This window comes from Sus scrofa, chromosome 12 (genome assembly GCF_000003025.6).
Source record: "Sus scrofa isolate TJ Tabasco breed Duroc chromosome 12, Sscrofa11.1, whole genome shotgun sequence".
Taxonomy (NCBI): Eukaryota; Metazoa; Chordata; class Mammalia; order Artiodactyla; family Suidae; genus Sus; species Sus scrofa.
In genome coordinates, this window is record NC_010454.4 from 14,895,014 (window position 1) to 14,909,874 (window position 14,861).

General features: G+C 47.1%; 1 protein-coding gene across 1 annotated transcript in view; it reads left to right on the forward strand.

Moving 5' to 3' along the window:
• The window catches only part of ERN1 (endoplasmic reticulum to nucleus signaling 1), an 81,378-nt gene that overhangs the window by 13,101 nt on the left and 53,416 nt on the right, over nucleotides 1-14,861 (forward strand). The window contains exon 2 of the mRNA XM_005668695.3: nucleotides 12,513-12,633. Coding sequence (XP_005668752.2) covers nucleotides 12,513-12,633 — 121 coding nt within the window. The remainder of the gene's footprint in view (nucleotides 1-12,512; nucleotides 12,634-14,861) is intronic.

The following is a 14,861-nucleotide window of genomic DNA, read 5'->3' on the forward strand; positions in this document are numbered from 1 at the left end:
TCCCAGACTAGGGGTCTTATCGGAGCTGTAGCTGCTGGCCTACACTACAGCCACAGCAACTCGGGATCCGAGCCGTGTCTGCGACCTACACCACAGCTCACGGCAACGCCAGATCCTTAACCCATTGAAGCAAGGCCAGGAACTGAACCCGAAACCTCACGTTCCTAGTCAGACTCATTAACCACTGCGCCTCGACAGGAACTCCTCTTTCTGAGCATTTAAAGGGATATTGCTGTTCCTCAGTTTTCAAAAGAAAAAACGTATTTGGAAGTTTGCCACCTTGCCCCACAGTTCAGATGCCCACACAAGCCACTCTTCCGACCTGGAGCAGTTAGCAGTGAGATGCATGACCCCCAAAAGAGGCAGAAGCCTGACCGGGATGGTGACTTTGGGAGAATGGAGCCCGTTGGCAGCAGACTGTGTCCTGTAAAAGCACGTCCCTTCTCCCCTCTGGGCCCTGGGCTGCCGTTTTCCCTTGCTCGGGAGGGAGTTTTGTTCTCCTGGGTGTTGGGAAGGGCTTCTTCCTCGAACCCAGAGGCTTCTTTCCTGCTCCCGTTTCCCGCCCCTGTGATAAGCCGGAGGAAGCTGCGGAGGAAGCAGCGTCCTTCCACCTCGGCCATTCCTCTTGCTTCAGTCGTTTCTAAATCTTCCCAGTTTTCACACCACAGCTCCGTGGGTTTGGTTGTGCCAACACAGCCTTGCAGGCACTTTCTCATGCTTGCCTATCTCCATCCAAATGTGTAAGAACTGTACGGAGTTGTTTACGTTTGCCTCACAGAGGAGCCTCAGAAATAGAAACCTATGCTGAGATGATGGCATGAGATTTTCTCTCCCTTGAGAAAGTCAATATTCAGACCGGTATTTGCTCCCCTGTTGGCGAGCATCTTTTTCCTGCTAAGTGAGGCAGTCGTGGCTTCCTGCGTGAGGCTCATCCGTGTATGGATGTCATGAAAATGGTCCTTGCTGTTCAAAGGAGTCGGCCCGTGCTGATCCTCAGTGTGCATTTCTTTGGCAGTGACTCGCTTCATCAAAGGAATGGGCGGGGCTCATGGATCATCATCATTGTCACCCAAGAAAGAGCACTGTTTTAAACGATTAGGTCTGGGCTGGATGAATGTATTGCAGGATTTTTTTATGGTGGCTAAAGCCGTGACCTCTGACTTTTTTGTGGTGTTATTCCCACGCACTTAGGCCTCCAGTGGGATCTCAAAAAAAAATTTTTTTTTTCTTTTTTGACTGCCCCATGGAATAGGGAGTCCCCGGGCCAGGGATCAGATCTGAGCCACAGTTTCAGTTTAAGTGGCGGCAACATTGGATCCTCAACCCACTGTGCCAGGCCAGGGATCGAACCTGTGTCCCAGCCCTCCCAAGACGCTGCTAATCCCGTTGCACCACGGCAGGAGCTCCTCAGGAATTTTTATGCAGAACGCTTTCCAAAGACCCCACCCCGTATAATTTGCAGCTCCTGTGGTAGATGGGGTGTTTGTGTAGAATCTGCAAATGACAAATTTGGCGTTTCCTCCCAAAGATCCTGCCCCCATGTCAGAGCAGAATGCTGGTCTTCGTCTGCCCCGGCTGGAGTCAGAGGGGAGCTCCAGGCCTGGAATAATTTATGCTTCTGTTTCTCAAGAGCCATGATTGAAAGCAGTGAAATTATAGTGTCCTGTAGTGGGCAGAGGACCAGCAGGGGCGGCGGCGACCTTGGTTCCAGTCCTGAATCTGTGGTTAACTGGGGTGCCTTGGGCCGGTCTCCCCACTTCTCTTGGCCTTGACTTCCTCTCCTGTGCAGTGTGAGGTTTGGTGAGATGACCCTTTGAGTTCTTTTCATCTCTGAAGTTCCACATCTCAGAAGCCGTCAGCAATCCCTCCTCTTTGATCTGTGTCACGTGGAGTTCTGTGCACTTCCGTGACCATCCAGCTAGCCGGAGAGGGGCAGGTGGCACGGGGGCCAGGGCCAGCAGGGCAGTGGGTGGTCCTCAGATGTACTCCAAACGATGGGGATTCTGGTTAGGGGATGTCAGTTTGGCCAGGAAGCTCAGCTAGGGGCATCTTTCATAGTGTATGACTTATAAAGCTTGGCAGCATCTGGCAAGCATGGGTGGCAATTATGTCGTAAATACAGTTGTTTGTAGAGAATTTTTATTTAACTAAAGCTCTACCCACTTTCTCCTTGACCCCTTCTGTTCCCATTTCCCCCCAAGAAGAAATCTCTCTGAAGTGGAAAGACCAAAATTGACAGTTTGAGATTAGTTGCTATTATCAGGACTGAAACATTTGATATTTAAGTCTTTTTTTTTTTTCCCCCCTTGGGCTTTTTGTATGAGGACTTCCTAATAATAAGTTTAACTGCAGATAAATAGACGAAAATGGATCAAATCTGGCTTTTTATAAGGCTGGTAGTTCCCTTACGAATTTATGGTCTAAGTCAGACCTTTATCAGTTTAGTTTGTTTACGATGCTGCTCCATTAAGGCAAAAGGGAGCCTAATCGTTTTCTCAGTTTTTACAAGGCCTGAATTGCTGCTCTTTTCCTTTAGTGAAGACAACAAAGTAATAGTGGCAACACATGGATTCTAAATCTCAACCGCCACATGATGGTGAGACCTTGAGTTTTCGTTATAATATTTATAAAATGCTCAGGGACCTTACGATTTGATGCCACCCTGGGAATAAGGGCTTGGTTCCTTGGCCATAGATTGTTGAAGCGTTACCTGTAGCACCTTTTCATGCCCCAAAGTACTTCCTCCTCCCCTCGTGTCAGTGTAAGTTGATGGCAGAGGGACCATGAAGACAAATGGAAGTGCCAGCTGCTGGAACTTAGACACTTAGCTGGGCTACCAAAACCCGTTGGTGGAAGTGTGTTCACCTGCTGTGAACGTAGCAGTCCTTTGCACGTGGGAATAAAATGGACTTAGGAGGAACCTTTTATCAGATCCATTAAAGGAGGAGCCTAAACCACCAAAGAATTGTTAACTGTCTTGGATGGCGGTGAATTACACCATACACAAAGCAAGCATTGCCACAAATGCTGGTTTAACTCTCTCAGTTGCTTAGTTTGGAAACCACACAGTGCAGTTCAGTTAGGCCTTGCCCTTTACTTGCCCATCCAGACACCTGACTCCCATCCAAAGCAAATGTCATGGTTACCTCTATTGACCTGATATCAGGAAACAAAGCAGCCGCCGGGCTGGTTAGAAGGAAGTGTATGGTTGATGGATTATTGCTGACCTCCACACAGGTAAACAAAGCATAACAGAATTTGGAATGATTTGGTAGTAGACTGGCATCATTAAACACAGACACAATTAGCATAACCACCGTTTTAATTCTGCTCTTAGTCTTTTTTTTTTTTTTTTTGTATTTTTAGGGCCACATCCACAGCATATGGACATTCCCAGGTTAGGGGTCGAATCAGAGCTATAGCTGCCAGCCTACACCACAGCCACAGCAACACCAACACCAGATCCGAGCTGCATCTGCAACCTACACCGCAGCTAGCAGCAACGCCAGATCCTGAACTCACTGAGTGAGGCCAGGGATCCAACCCACATCCTCATGGATGCTAGTTGGGTTCTTAGCCTGTTGAGCCACATTGGGAACTCCCTCTGCTCTTAATCTTTAGTCTACGAAATTGGGACAAACCCAGTGCGTTTTCTGCATCACTGTGTACAGAGGCCAATATTGACGTCTCCACACAGGGAGCTGAGTGCCTTACTGTTGGATCAGGTGTGAATGAGAGGGGGTGTGGGAGCAGGGTTTGATTAGAATAAAAGTCTTTGTTGTATCTGTCTAATCAGGCCTTTACCCAGGTACCTTCAAAGGAAGGCCTCTGGGAGCTGCTGGGTTAGCCTGCTCTCCTGATCTTTATGAGTCTTCTACTCATGTGGGCTTCACTTTCCAACAAGGGACCATTATGTCATGGGTGTGTGCTGGTATTTGCCGGGCACTGATTGGCATTAGGCTGTTTTGGTGAATTCTTGGTGGTTTGGGGGTCGTCACTGGGTATAGTTTTCTACATTGTGACCACATGGCATTAGAATGACAATATCCTGCTTGGTGGTTTTGTAAAGCAACCAGAATTGCAAATAGGCTTGGTTGGAGTTTATAGCCCGAAGTAGATAATATGGTTGCAAATAGAATTCTTGACACAGATGCCAAGGGACCGTGTTACATAATACTGTTTTGAGGGACTTCCTGTTAAATTGCACAGGTCGACCTTTTTTGGGGGGGAGATGCCCTATAGTGTCCGTTACGGCAAACGAGCAAGTGTCTCATGTGTATCAAAATCAGCTCACCCATCCTGTGGCTCTCAGCTAACTGGAGATGGCAGAAGGATCCAGTCGACTTGCCATTAGCTTTCTCCTCTACTTTCTTATCCATCAGAAACCACCTCCCTCACCGCGTCCACACCCGCGCATGTGCAGTCTTCTTTTCTCTCCCCCTTTAAGGTCCTTTGGCCTTGGTGTGTTGCGGAGAATGCCCTGCTTACCTCCAGTTATTATTGCTGAGGTTAATAATTGTAAGCTCTGATTCCTTAGCACATTCTAATCCACTTAGACTTTCTTCCTCTGCATTTGGAGACAGGCAGTTTAAATTGTTCGCAAGATTTCATGTGTCCTAGGTAGGAACACAAAATACCTTAGGAATCTTTCTTATATAATCCTTCCCTTACTTGCATACCTGTTTTAAGTCTTACCTGTAATACTGTGATGTGTATTCATCAACCAGCCAAAAGTCACTTTACCTCAGTTTCACCTCTGTGGCCCGCCGCCCTGCAGGTTGGAGCCTAGGCAGGGAGCCCTGCACTGCAAGGGCAGACTGGTTGTTGGTGGCAGGTTGTAGTTCCAGGAATTTAGGTACACACTATATCATGTAAGGCTTTTCTGTTGGGAACATGCCAATATCCCTGCTAGAGCTGTACCAGTATTGTGTTTTTAGTTTGGAGGAATGGCTTTCTTATCCTTAAATAAAACTCAGGTTAGGATTATGCAACATGCAATGGTAACCCAATGAACTTTGAGGAAAAATGGGTTAAAAAAAAAAAGACAACAACCCAAAAAACTCTAGCCTCTTAACAAATCAGTGCAGTAGTCCTAAAAGGGGAGAAAAAAAAATGTCGTTTTGTTACTAGCCAGATTATTGTATTCTAGTATTAGTATAAATATTTCGTTCTGCTGGAGCGGACCTAGGAAGGGGAGAGATTCACAGGAAAGGTTTTTACTTTAACTTCTATTAAACCAGCACTGCAATGCTGCCATCTAAGGTGAACTTTTGGAGAGGTGGACTTGGGTTAGACCTGATCGATTTGGACACCACCTGCAAAGTGCATGGCTCTCTTGTTCACAGTGGCGGGTCTTCTGTGTGTGTGCTCACCTTTTTTGATGGGGTAGGACGTACCAGTTTGGGAAATAGAACCTATGCTGCGATGCTCACTGAGTATAGATCACTTAGCAAGGCTGGGTATGAGATGCGTGTGTGCATGGCCCTACTTCTTCATCTGACTTCAAGATGAGAGTTCTCTGCCCAGTTGATTCATCTTATTTCTGACCCTTGTTATTAGGTAGTCAGCTAACCGTGGGCTAGTTCTTGAAACGTGTGTCTGAAATTTAAGAATTGTGTTTCTTTAGGGAGTTCCCTTCATAGCTCAGCAGTTAACGAACCCGACTAGGATCCATGAGGATGTGGGTTCGATCCCTGGCCTCGCTCAGTGGGTTAAGGATCCTGTGTTGCCGTGAGCTGTGGTGTAGGTCACAGACACAGCTTGGATCCCGAGTTGCCATGGCTGTGGCGTAGGCCGGCGGCAATAGCTCTGATTCGACCCCTAGCCTGGGAACTTCCACATGCTGCAGGTGCAGCCCTAAAAAGCAAAAAAAGAAATGTGTTTCTTTGGAAAATGCAGTCTTTCTGAAAACCCTGATGAAGAGCAAAGGGCTGCCCTGTGTTCTGAGTCTGAGAGCAGCATGTGTCCTGCTCTCCTTCCTTGGGGGCCAGAGGCTGGGTTCACAGGAGCAGCCACTTTGTGGGGAGCCATGGCAGCTGGACCCAAGCCCCGGCTTTGCTGGCTGTTTGCCTCTAGCCACTGTCCGGTACCGCTTCAAAACGAGTGGGTTTGTGTTAGAGGCCGCTTCATTTGTTTTTGTGCTACCTGAACACATATCTTTCCCTTTTGTCTGTTGTGTTCTTTACTGAGGGTTGTCTCTAAACAAAGTTACTTCAGAACTCGTTTGTTTTTTTTAAAATTAATTTATTTATATTTGCCTGCTCCTGTGGCGTACAGAAGCTCCTGGGCTAGGGACCCAACCTGTGCCATGGCATTGACAACACCAGATCCTTAACCCACTGAGCCACGAGTGAACTCTCAGAACTTGTTCTAGAAAAGCTTTTTTTTTTTTTTTTTTTGGGAGTTCCTGTTATGGTTCAGCAGGAACCCAACTAGGATGCATGATTCGGGCTCGATCCCTGGCCTTGCTCAGTGGGTTAAGGATCCATTGTTGCTGCAAGCTGCAGCTCGATTTGACCTGTAGCCTGGGAACGTCTATGTGCCACAGATTCGGCCCTAAAAAGAAAAAAAAAAAAAAAAAAAAAAAAAAAAGCAGTTGAGCTGATTAATGCAGGGGCAGCTAACAATTAGCTGAGTTTAGAACATTGGAGAATGAAGTTGTTGGCAACTTACTACCTTTTAATCATCTCTGTATGAGCATTTGGTTACTGCTTTCATGTCTTTGTGGGAAATGCAAAGAGAGTGGTCCATTTTACGAAATGGTATAGCTGCTGGCCTTTGTGAAATCTTGCTTTATAATCAGAACATTAAACATGAAGATCCAGCCCCAGAATTACATTCTCATGAGAGGGAGTCCAGGCTGAGCAGGGCGGCAGTGACTTACCATGGAATCAACCTAAGTGAAATAAGCTGGCTTTTACAGGCGCCCACTTCCCCAGCATCATCTGGCCCAAATTGCCAGATGGGGTATTTCCAGAATTGTTAGGTCTGGGTCACCTCCTGGGAGAGTGTGTGTGTGGCCAGACTTCCATGAGGACCAATTAGCCAATGGCTGGCCCATTTCAGGCTAGGCTAGATTGCCCACTACAGCCGTTCTCACCCTCTTGCAGTGTTACTGCGATTACTTTTTTAGATGTCACCATCGAAGCCAGGAGTGTATAACCTACTAGTTTGAAAACTGAGTCAGGTTCCTGGTAGTCAACTTGAAACAGATCTTCAGGATCAGCATTTTCTTTCCCATCTCAGGCTCTCTGGAAACTCGCCTGCGTAACTAGGGCCTGTTGCATTTCATCCATGGCAGGGAAAAGGGAGCACCGGAGCGGCGAAGGTGATTGGCAAGGTCATTATTATGAAGCAGTGTTTTTAGACGTGTAGGTACAAATAGTTCTCAGCTGTGCTCAGTATCACACAAGGCATCTAGCAGCTTATTGAATTCACATGGGTCATGGCAGCTAACTCTGAGGACAGGCATTTTCATGCTTTAAAAACGTGGGGGGACTTCGCATTGTGGCTCAGCAAAAATGAACCCGACTAATACCCACGAGGATGTGAGGATGGGGGTTCAGTCCCTGGCCCTGCTGAGGGGGTTAAGGATCCGGCGTTGCTGTGAACTTGGTGTAAGTCACAGATGTGGCCGGGGGCTGGCATTGTGATGGCTGTGGTGTAGGCAGGCAGCTGCAGCTCCAGTTTGACCCCTAGCCTGGGAACTTCCATATGCCTCACCTGTGGCCCTAAAAAGACCCCCCCCCAAAAAAAAGGAAAAAAAAAAAGAAAAATGCCAGGGGGTGGGGGGGAAGCAGAAATTGTGTAATATGAATTTGCCTCCTGAGAGTCTAACACGGTTCAGAGTGATTCGTTCTAATCTGAAAGTGTCAGGAGCCTCAAAGGAGAGAAAAATCTGTCGGGTGTGATAGGGTTTGTAACGTCACTGTGGACATCGTGATTAACCGTCCGTGCTTTCAGTTGCTAAATTTGACGCCTAGCCAAATCTGGTCTTTTTGAGATTTTTAGAAGGCCGTGTTGGTTACGTGATTAGTGTTTTATTTCGAGTCAACCAGCCAACCATGGACAATTGCTCTTCCTGTGGTTTCCAAGATGCCCAGACAAGGCAGGTGGCTTCTGTTTCCACACTAGTAGTGGAGCAGCACTGATATGTTTTAGTAAATACTGGCCCTTTTTAGTACGAGTACTGTGATAGGATATATCTGGGGGCATTTAGTTCATTGTAACTGTTCTGTGGGCTTTGATAACGATAAAGCTCTTCTGTTCTTGGTGCATCCTCTTTTTCCGGGAGACCTCTGTGTTTCTTAACTTTTGTCTCTTGATTGATGGATATTAATGATCCAAGGTGGTTGGGTCGCCTAATATCCTGAGATGGAAATTGCTTCTGGAACTTAGGGCTCAAGGAAGCTCCTTTAAATCCCAGCCTCTCCTCCACCTGCTAACTTGTCCATCTCCTTTCCACTTTATGAAAACGTCATTGCATGTTACAGGATCATATTACAGAAGATTTAGAAAATAAGAAAAAACGATGGCTCTATTTTGCCATATTCACCTTTACATATAAAAATAGCTCTGTCTGAGTTCCATCAGTGGTAATGAACCTGACTAGTATCCATGAGGACATAGGTTTTGTCTTTTTGCCATTTCTTGGGCCGCTCCCACGGCATATGGAGGTTCCCAGGCTAGGGGTCTAATCGGAGCTGTAGGCACCGGCCTAAGCCAGAGCCACAGCAACACCAAATCTGAGCTGCGTCTGCGACCTACACCACAGCTCACGGCAACGCCGGATCCTTAAACCCCTGAGCAAGGCAGGGATTGAACCCAAAACCTCATGGTTCCTAGTCAGATTCGTTAACCACTGAATCACGACGGAAACTCCATGAGGACACAGGTTGAATCCCCAACCTCGGATCTGGCATTGCTGTAAGCTGTTGTGTAGGTTGCAGATGCAGCTTGGATCTGGCATTGCTGTGGCTGTGGTGAAGGCTGGCGGCTGTAGCTCCAATTCAGCCCCTAGTCTGGGAACTTCCATGTGCTGCAGGTGTGGCCCTAAAAGGCAAAAAAAAAAAAAAAAAGCTCTGTCTGTGTTTTTATTTAGGACTGTTGGAGATGTGAGGGACAGAAACCTAGCTCCAACGAGCTTAAGCAAAGAGGGGAATTTACTGCAAGGATTGGATGTCCCTGAGTCCAAGGGCAGGAGCGTGGCCAGGCCCGACAGGCAGTGGAAGCCGGGGCATCCTCTCCCAGCCTTTCAGCCCTGTTTCTTCTTAGGCGTCTCTTTCTTTGTTTCCTTGTCTCTCTCTCAGCCAGCTTCTTCCACATATCCACAGAAGTCTTCCAAGTTTAATGTCTTCATGCTTCAGCCACCCAGATTGTTCAGCACAATTCCGGTGTGATTCCTGCGACCTGGGGAATGGTGGTTCCTCGGATAACTAGTTGACCGATGGAGGGGATTTCATCAGTCGGCCCTCAGCTATGTGTGGGTCTTCCCCTTTCATCTTTTCTGTCCTCAGCTGCCCCCACCCGACTTAATCCCGCCATCCCACATCAGGCTGCAGGCCCATTCCCCCTTCTCATGGGAGGCAGGCCCACGTCTCATTTCGCTGCAGCCCTCAGTGGTTTTGTCAGAGGGCCACTGTTCTCCCAGCCAAGTGCTCCGGGTGAAGTGTGTCGCTCTGGTTCAGGTGTGAGCAGGTTCAGGTGAGGCTTGTCACCATCCAAAAATAATTTTAACACCCCCGAATAGTTGGTGTACAAGACCTTTGGATTCTGCCAAGGGCAGACACACCCTGGGGGCTCTTGTGTTCCTTGCCAGGTTGTACTGAGACTGATTTCCTAGCTCCCAGAATAGAGCGCAAAGCAGACTCTTCTCAGCTGCCAGGCTTTACAAGGAGAACAGGCTCGGCAGGTGGTGGAAAGGCTTGCTCTTGTTTCCCCTGTTCCAGGTGAGGGGCTCTGGCGTTGGGCGAGTGGAGGGTGGAACCTCTTTCCCTCCAGGCAGCCGCAGGCGAGAGATGAGATGAGGTTCTGGCAGCCGCTTGGCGCCTTTGCTGGGGAGGCGGGGGGGTCTCTCCTGAGGAAAAGGAAGGCCGGGACTGGTACGTGTGTCCTGCCACCTCGAGCTGCCCTGGACAGAGCTATTGGACTGTCCCTTTTAAGGGGCTAACTAGGCATCATCCTGGCTTCTACCAGGAGTGACCAGGTGTTTGGAGGTCAGGTTCCCAGGCACCAGTAGCCCTCTTGTCTTTATGTTTAGTGCTGAAAGCCAGCCATACTCCTGTACACAGCATTTGTGCCAAAATACCACCTGTCATAGTATAAGCAAGTTGCATTGGCCTGTTTTTTGCTTTGGTTTTTTTATAATCAACTATGTTTTAAAAATTAAAGTATAGGTGATTTACAGTGTTGTGCCAATTGGCCTGTTTTTAATTTGAGACTTGCAGGAATCAGCTGATCAGTGGGACAGGATAGTGACAAAGGAGGAGAAAATCTCATTACAGGGTGGCATTGCTGATAGGCCCAGACCTCAGAAGAGTGTTGTCCTAGGAAACGGTACCAGCTATTGCCTGGAGAGAGAGAGAGAGAGAGAGACACACACACACACACACACACACACAGAGAGAGAGAGAGAGACACACACACACACACACACACACACACACACACACACTCAGCTGCGCCCATGGAAACCGAGTGGATGAGGGTATGGTTCCTGGCAAAGCTAGAGGATGGGCAGACAAAAACAAACAACCCTGTCCGGTATAGTTATAACCACAGCGTGCGTAAAATTTTTCATTCTGTGTTTTTCACATAACACCTGTAAGCATTTTCTGTGTTAGAGATTTTTCCAAGTGCTATTTTAATGATTACATAATATCCCATTGAGTGTTTGTGTCATGGTTTGTTCCAGCCATTTAGATGTTATTGGAAGTTCAGGTCTTTCTTGTTTTTTGTGTTTTTAAATGGTTTGTAATGAGTACCATTGTGCAGAGAACCTTTTTCATATCTGGAGTTATTTCTTTGGATGTAGAAGTGAAACTACAAGATCAAAAATATGAGCACTTTCATGCTTTCCTGAAAGATTGCACTAGCTGATAATTTTTTTTGCCGCCAGCAATGGATGTGAGTGAATTTCACTACCTTTGGCTATTTTCTGTAAACCGTTTTTTTTTTTTAATTTAAAAAATTTAATTTTTTTCCATTATAGCTGGTTTACAGTGTTCTGTCACTTTTCTACTGATCACAGCAAGGTGACCCAGTCACACAACACATAGACATTCCTATTTTCTATAAACTGTTTTCTTTTTCATTATTCATTATTCTTTTTCATTGATTAAGTGTGAAAGGCACATTTCCGGTTTTTTCTTTTTTTTTTTTTTTTTTTTTTTTTTTTTTTTTTTGTCTTTTTGCCATTTCTTGGGCTGCACCTGTAGCATATGGAGATTCCCAGGCTAGGGGTCGAATCGGAGCTGTGGCCTCTGGCCTACACCACAGCAACGCAGGATCCGAGCCACGTCTGCAACCTACACCACAGCTCGTGGCAGCTCCGGATCCTTAACCCACTGAGCAAGGCCAGGGATCGAACCCGAAACCTCATAGTTCCTAGTCAGACGGGAACTCCAGCACATTTTGATTTAAATTAGATTTTGCTGGGAGTTCCCATCGTGGTGCAGTGGTTAGGAACCATGAAGTTGCGGGTTCGATCCCTGCCCTTGCTCAGTGGGTTAACGATCCGGAGCTGCCACGAGCTGTGGTGTAGGTTGCAGACGTGGCTCGGATCCTGCGTTGCTGTGGCTCTGGGGTAGGCCAGCAGCTACAGCTACGATTAGACCCCTAGCCTGGGAACCTCCATATGCCGTGGGAGTGGCCCAAGAAATGGCAAAAAAAAAAAAAAATTAGATTTTGCTTATAAGAGAAGAATAATTTTTATGGATTTTCTTTGATAACGTCTCCCTCGAAATCTTGGTGTTTTGTTATTATACAAACTCTTCATATAATGAGAACTGTTTTTCCTATTTTGCTTCAGACATTTCCCCCTAATTCTTTGCCTTTTAAAATTTCGTAAGTGTATGTGGGTGTGTGTGGGGTGTTGGCTTTCTTCTTCGTCACCGAGTCTTGCAAGATAACCAGGTTCGAGAGAGTAAAATGCCACCCAGAGAGGAGGTCAGTCAGTTAGACGGCTGGGCATACTTTCTCCTGTTTCAGTGGAGGCCGCCCTTGGGTTATTTCAGAATCCCTGTCCCTGTCATGCTAGATCATGAGACTGTGCCCACGAAGGACGGCTGCTCAGATAAGAGTTAAGGTGGCCTGGGTTCTAGTCCTGACCCAGCTCTTGTCCAGATAATGTGCCCTTGATGGGAACGTCTGCTGGTCAACCCGGGTTTCTTCGTCTGGAAGACGGTGGGTTTTAGGAGGATAACTTTGGGGTAAAGGAGGGGCCCATCTGTGGTGTTACATGCCCAAGGTGAAGAATTGTCTCGACTGCATCCATCTTCTCCCTCTCATTGCAGGGTTTTGGAAGTCCCAGCACTGTGACACTTCCTGAGACCTTACTGTTTGTGTCGACCTTGGACGGAAGTTTGCATGCCGTCAGCAAGAGGACAGGCTCCATCAAATGGACTTTAAAAGAAGGTAATTGGGATTTGGTCCTTGGGTGACACAGATGTTGGCTCGGCTGCCTTCAAGGAAACATATTCCGGGAAAATGTTTATTTATACCTTACTTAATAAAAAAGGGAGTTCCTATCGTGGCTCAGTGGTTAACGAACCTGACTAGTACCCATGAGGATGGAGGTTCAATCCCTGAGGACGGAGGTTCGATCCCTGGCCTCGCTTAGTGGGTTAAGGATCCGGCATTGCCATGAGCTACAGTGTAGGTCGCAGAAGCATCTCGGGTCCTGCGTTGCTGTGGCTGTGGTGTAGGCTGCCGGCTGTAGCTCTGATTTGACCCCTAGCCTGGGAACCTCCATATGTCCCAAGTGCAGTCCTAAAAAGACAAAAGACTAAATAAATAAATACATAAAATAAAATAGGATAATGGAGCCAAGGAGAGGAGAGGACATTGTACTCAAAGGGTATATTTGTGGCTTGAATTGTGATTATCCCATTAAGTGCATCAGTTGAAGAGACAAGCTTTATCTTTTTTAATTTTTATTTTTGCCTCGCTCCAGATTTCACGTTTAAATGAATCTGGGCTTTTTTTCTGTTAATAGTTCCGGCCAGTTGGTCTTTATGAAGACATGCTGCATTAAATTTTTTTTTGGTTATGTTCTAATGATTAGAATCAGTAATCCTAACGATAGGAAGGTGTCTTCTCTAACCTCAAATTACTCGTTTGTTTTTATAGAGGCTGAAATAACTGAGGGCTGTAAGATTTGACATTCATCCAAGTTCGCCACTTTATTGGCTCTTTACATCGAGGGAAGTAGAAGCCTGAGCTTGTTTCTCATTAATCTGCCACACTTCCATCTTATGATCTTGTCTTCCTGGTGATGGTTAGCAGGGTGGAGTCCCTACCCAAAGTAATCTTCCTGGATGAAAGCCAGCCAGGTCCCAGGATTGGTGGTTTTCAGAGTGATCGCTATCATTCTGTCCTGTCTGAGTTCTCCTTTGGCCCTAAATTCGGGTCTGAGCAGCATGCTCTCGTTCATCACTAATCTATGATTCATTATTTTTCTGAACACAGCAAGTGTTTCTCCTTCATTAATAAAAAGTTCCGAAACAGTATTTAAATGGAAAAATATTGAAGGTCACACATCATCTTGTCAGTTGAGCAGCAAACCTAGTTACCATACCTAGATGCTGGCAGCCAGGCTACCGCAGACTGCCCTGCTGGACCTGTCTGGACCTGCTTGGATCAGCAAGAACGTGAAGTAATGGAAAGGACCAGCTCTCTCAAGAGTGAGGGGCCACGAGCAGACGGGAGAGCCCGGTTTTGGCATTGCAGTGCAGGCTCCCAGAATATTATCTGTGCCCTTTTCCTTCGTGTGTAAGTAGTGTTCTTTGTATTTCAGAATTTGATTATGTGCAAAGAGGAACAAGTCCCTAAAGGACTGAGATCAACCTTTTCGCTGTTCAGAGTTCGGGCTGGTCCCAGGCAGGGCATTTTTGCCTCAGGCTACTGCCTTCTCCTGCTTTGCTTTTCCCTGCATCTATTTTTTAAAAACAGATCTTCTTTAAGTCTTTATTTCTGCATGTAGCCTCAGCTGTATCCAGCAAAACTGTCTTGCCTTCTTTGATGCTTAGGCTTGGCTAAGTCACAATCTGCTTGCAAATGTAGCACATGTCTAGAGAACTTAGTCTGTCTGAGATACTGTATGGGGCGCAAAGAAGAAAAAGACAAAAACAGGAAAGAAAAAGCCCGTGGCCTCAAGGAGCCCACAGTGAGGAGGGAGAAATGACAAGTACACAGCACTTCGACAGGGAGCAGCCTTGTAACTGCCAAGGAGAGGTGCCAGGAACTGCTGGGAGCCCACGTCTGGTGCTGGGGGTGGGGGGCAGCGTGTGTTGGGGGGCTTCCTGAAGCCGGGAAGCCGTGCATTGGAGCTGAGCCTGGTGGATGCGTGGAATTTCATTCGGGAATGAGACATGGGAAGTAGCAGAGGAGGCACCAGGTGTGGGCCGTGGGGACAGGTCCGGTTTGGGAGGAGCTTGGGGACGGAGGTGGAGGGAGGGAGGCGAGGGAATGTTGAATGAGCCCTCTGTCTGAGGCTGTTGCACCCAAGTGAGCAGGAAGTTGGGAGTCATTGACGCGCTTGACAGGTGAGTGACTCAACTGGTGCTCTTTCTAGCTTAACGCAGCAGCAGCCCGTGGGACAACCAGGGCTGAGGGACAGACCTGAAAAGGGGGCGGGAGAGGGA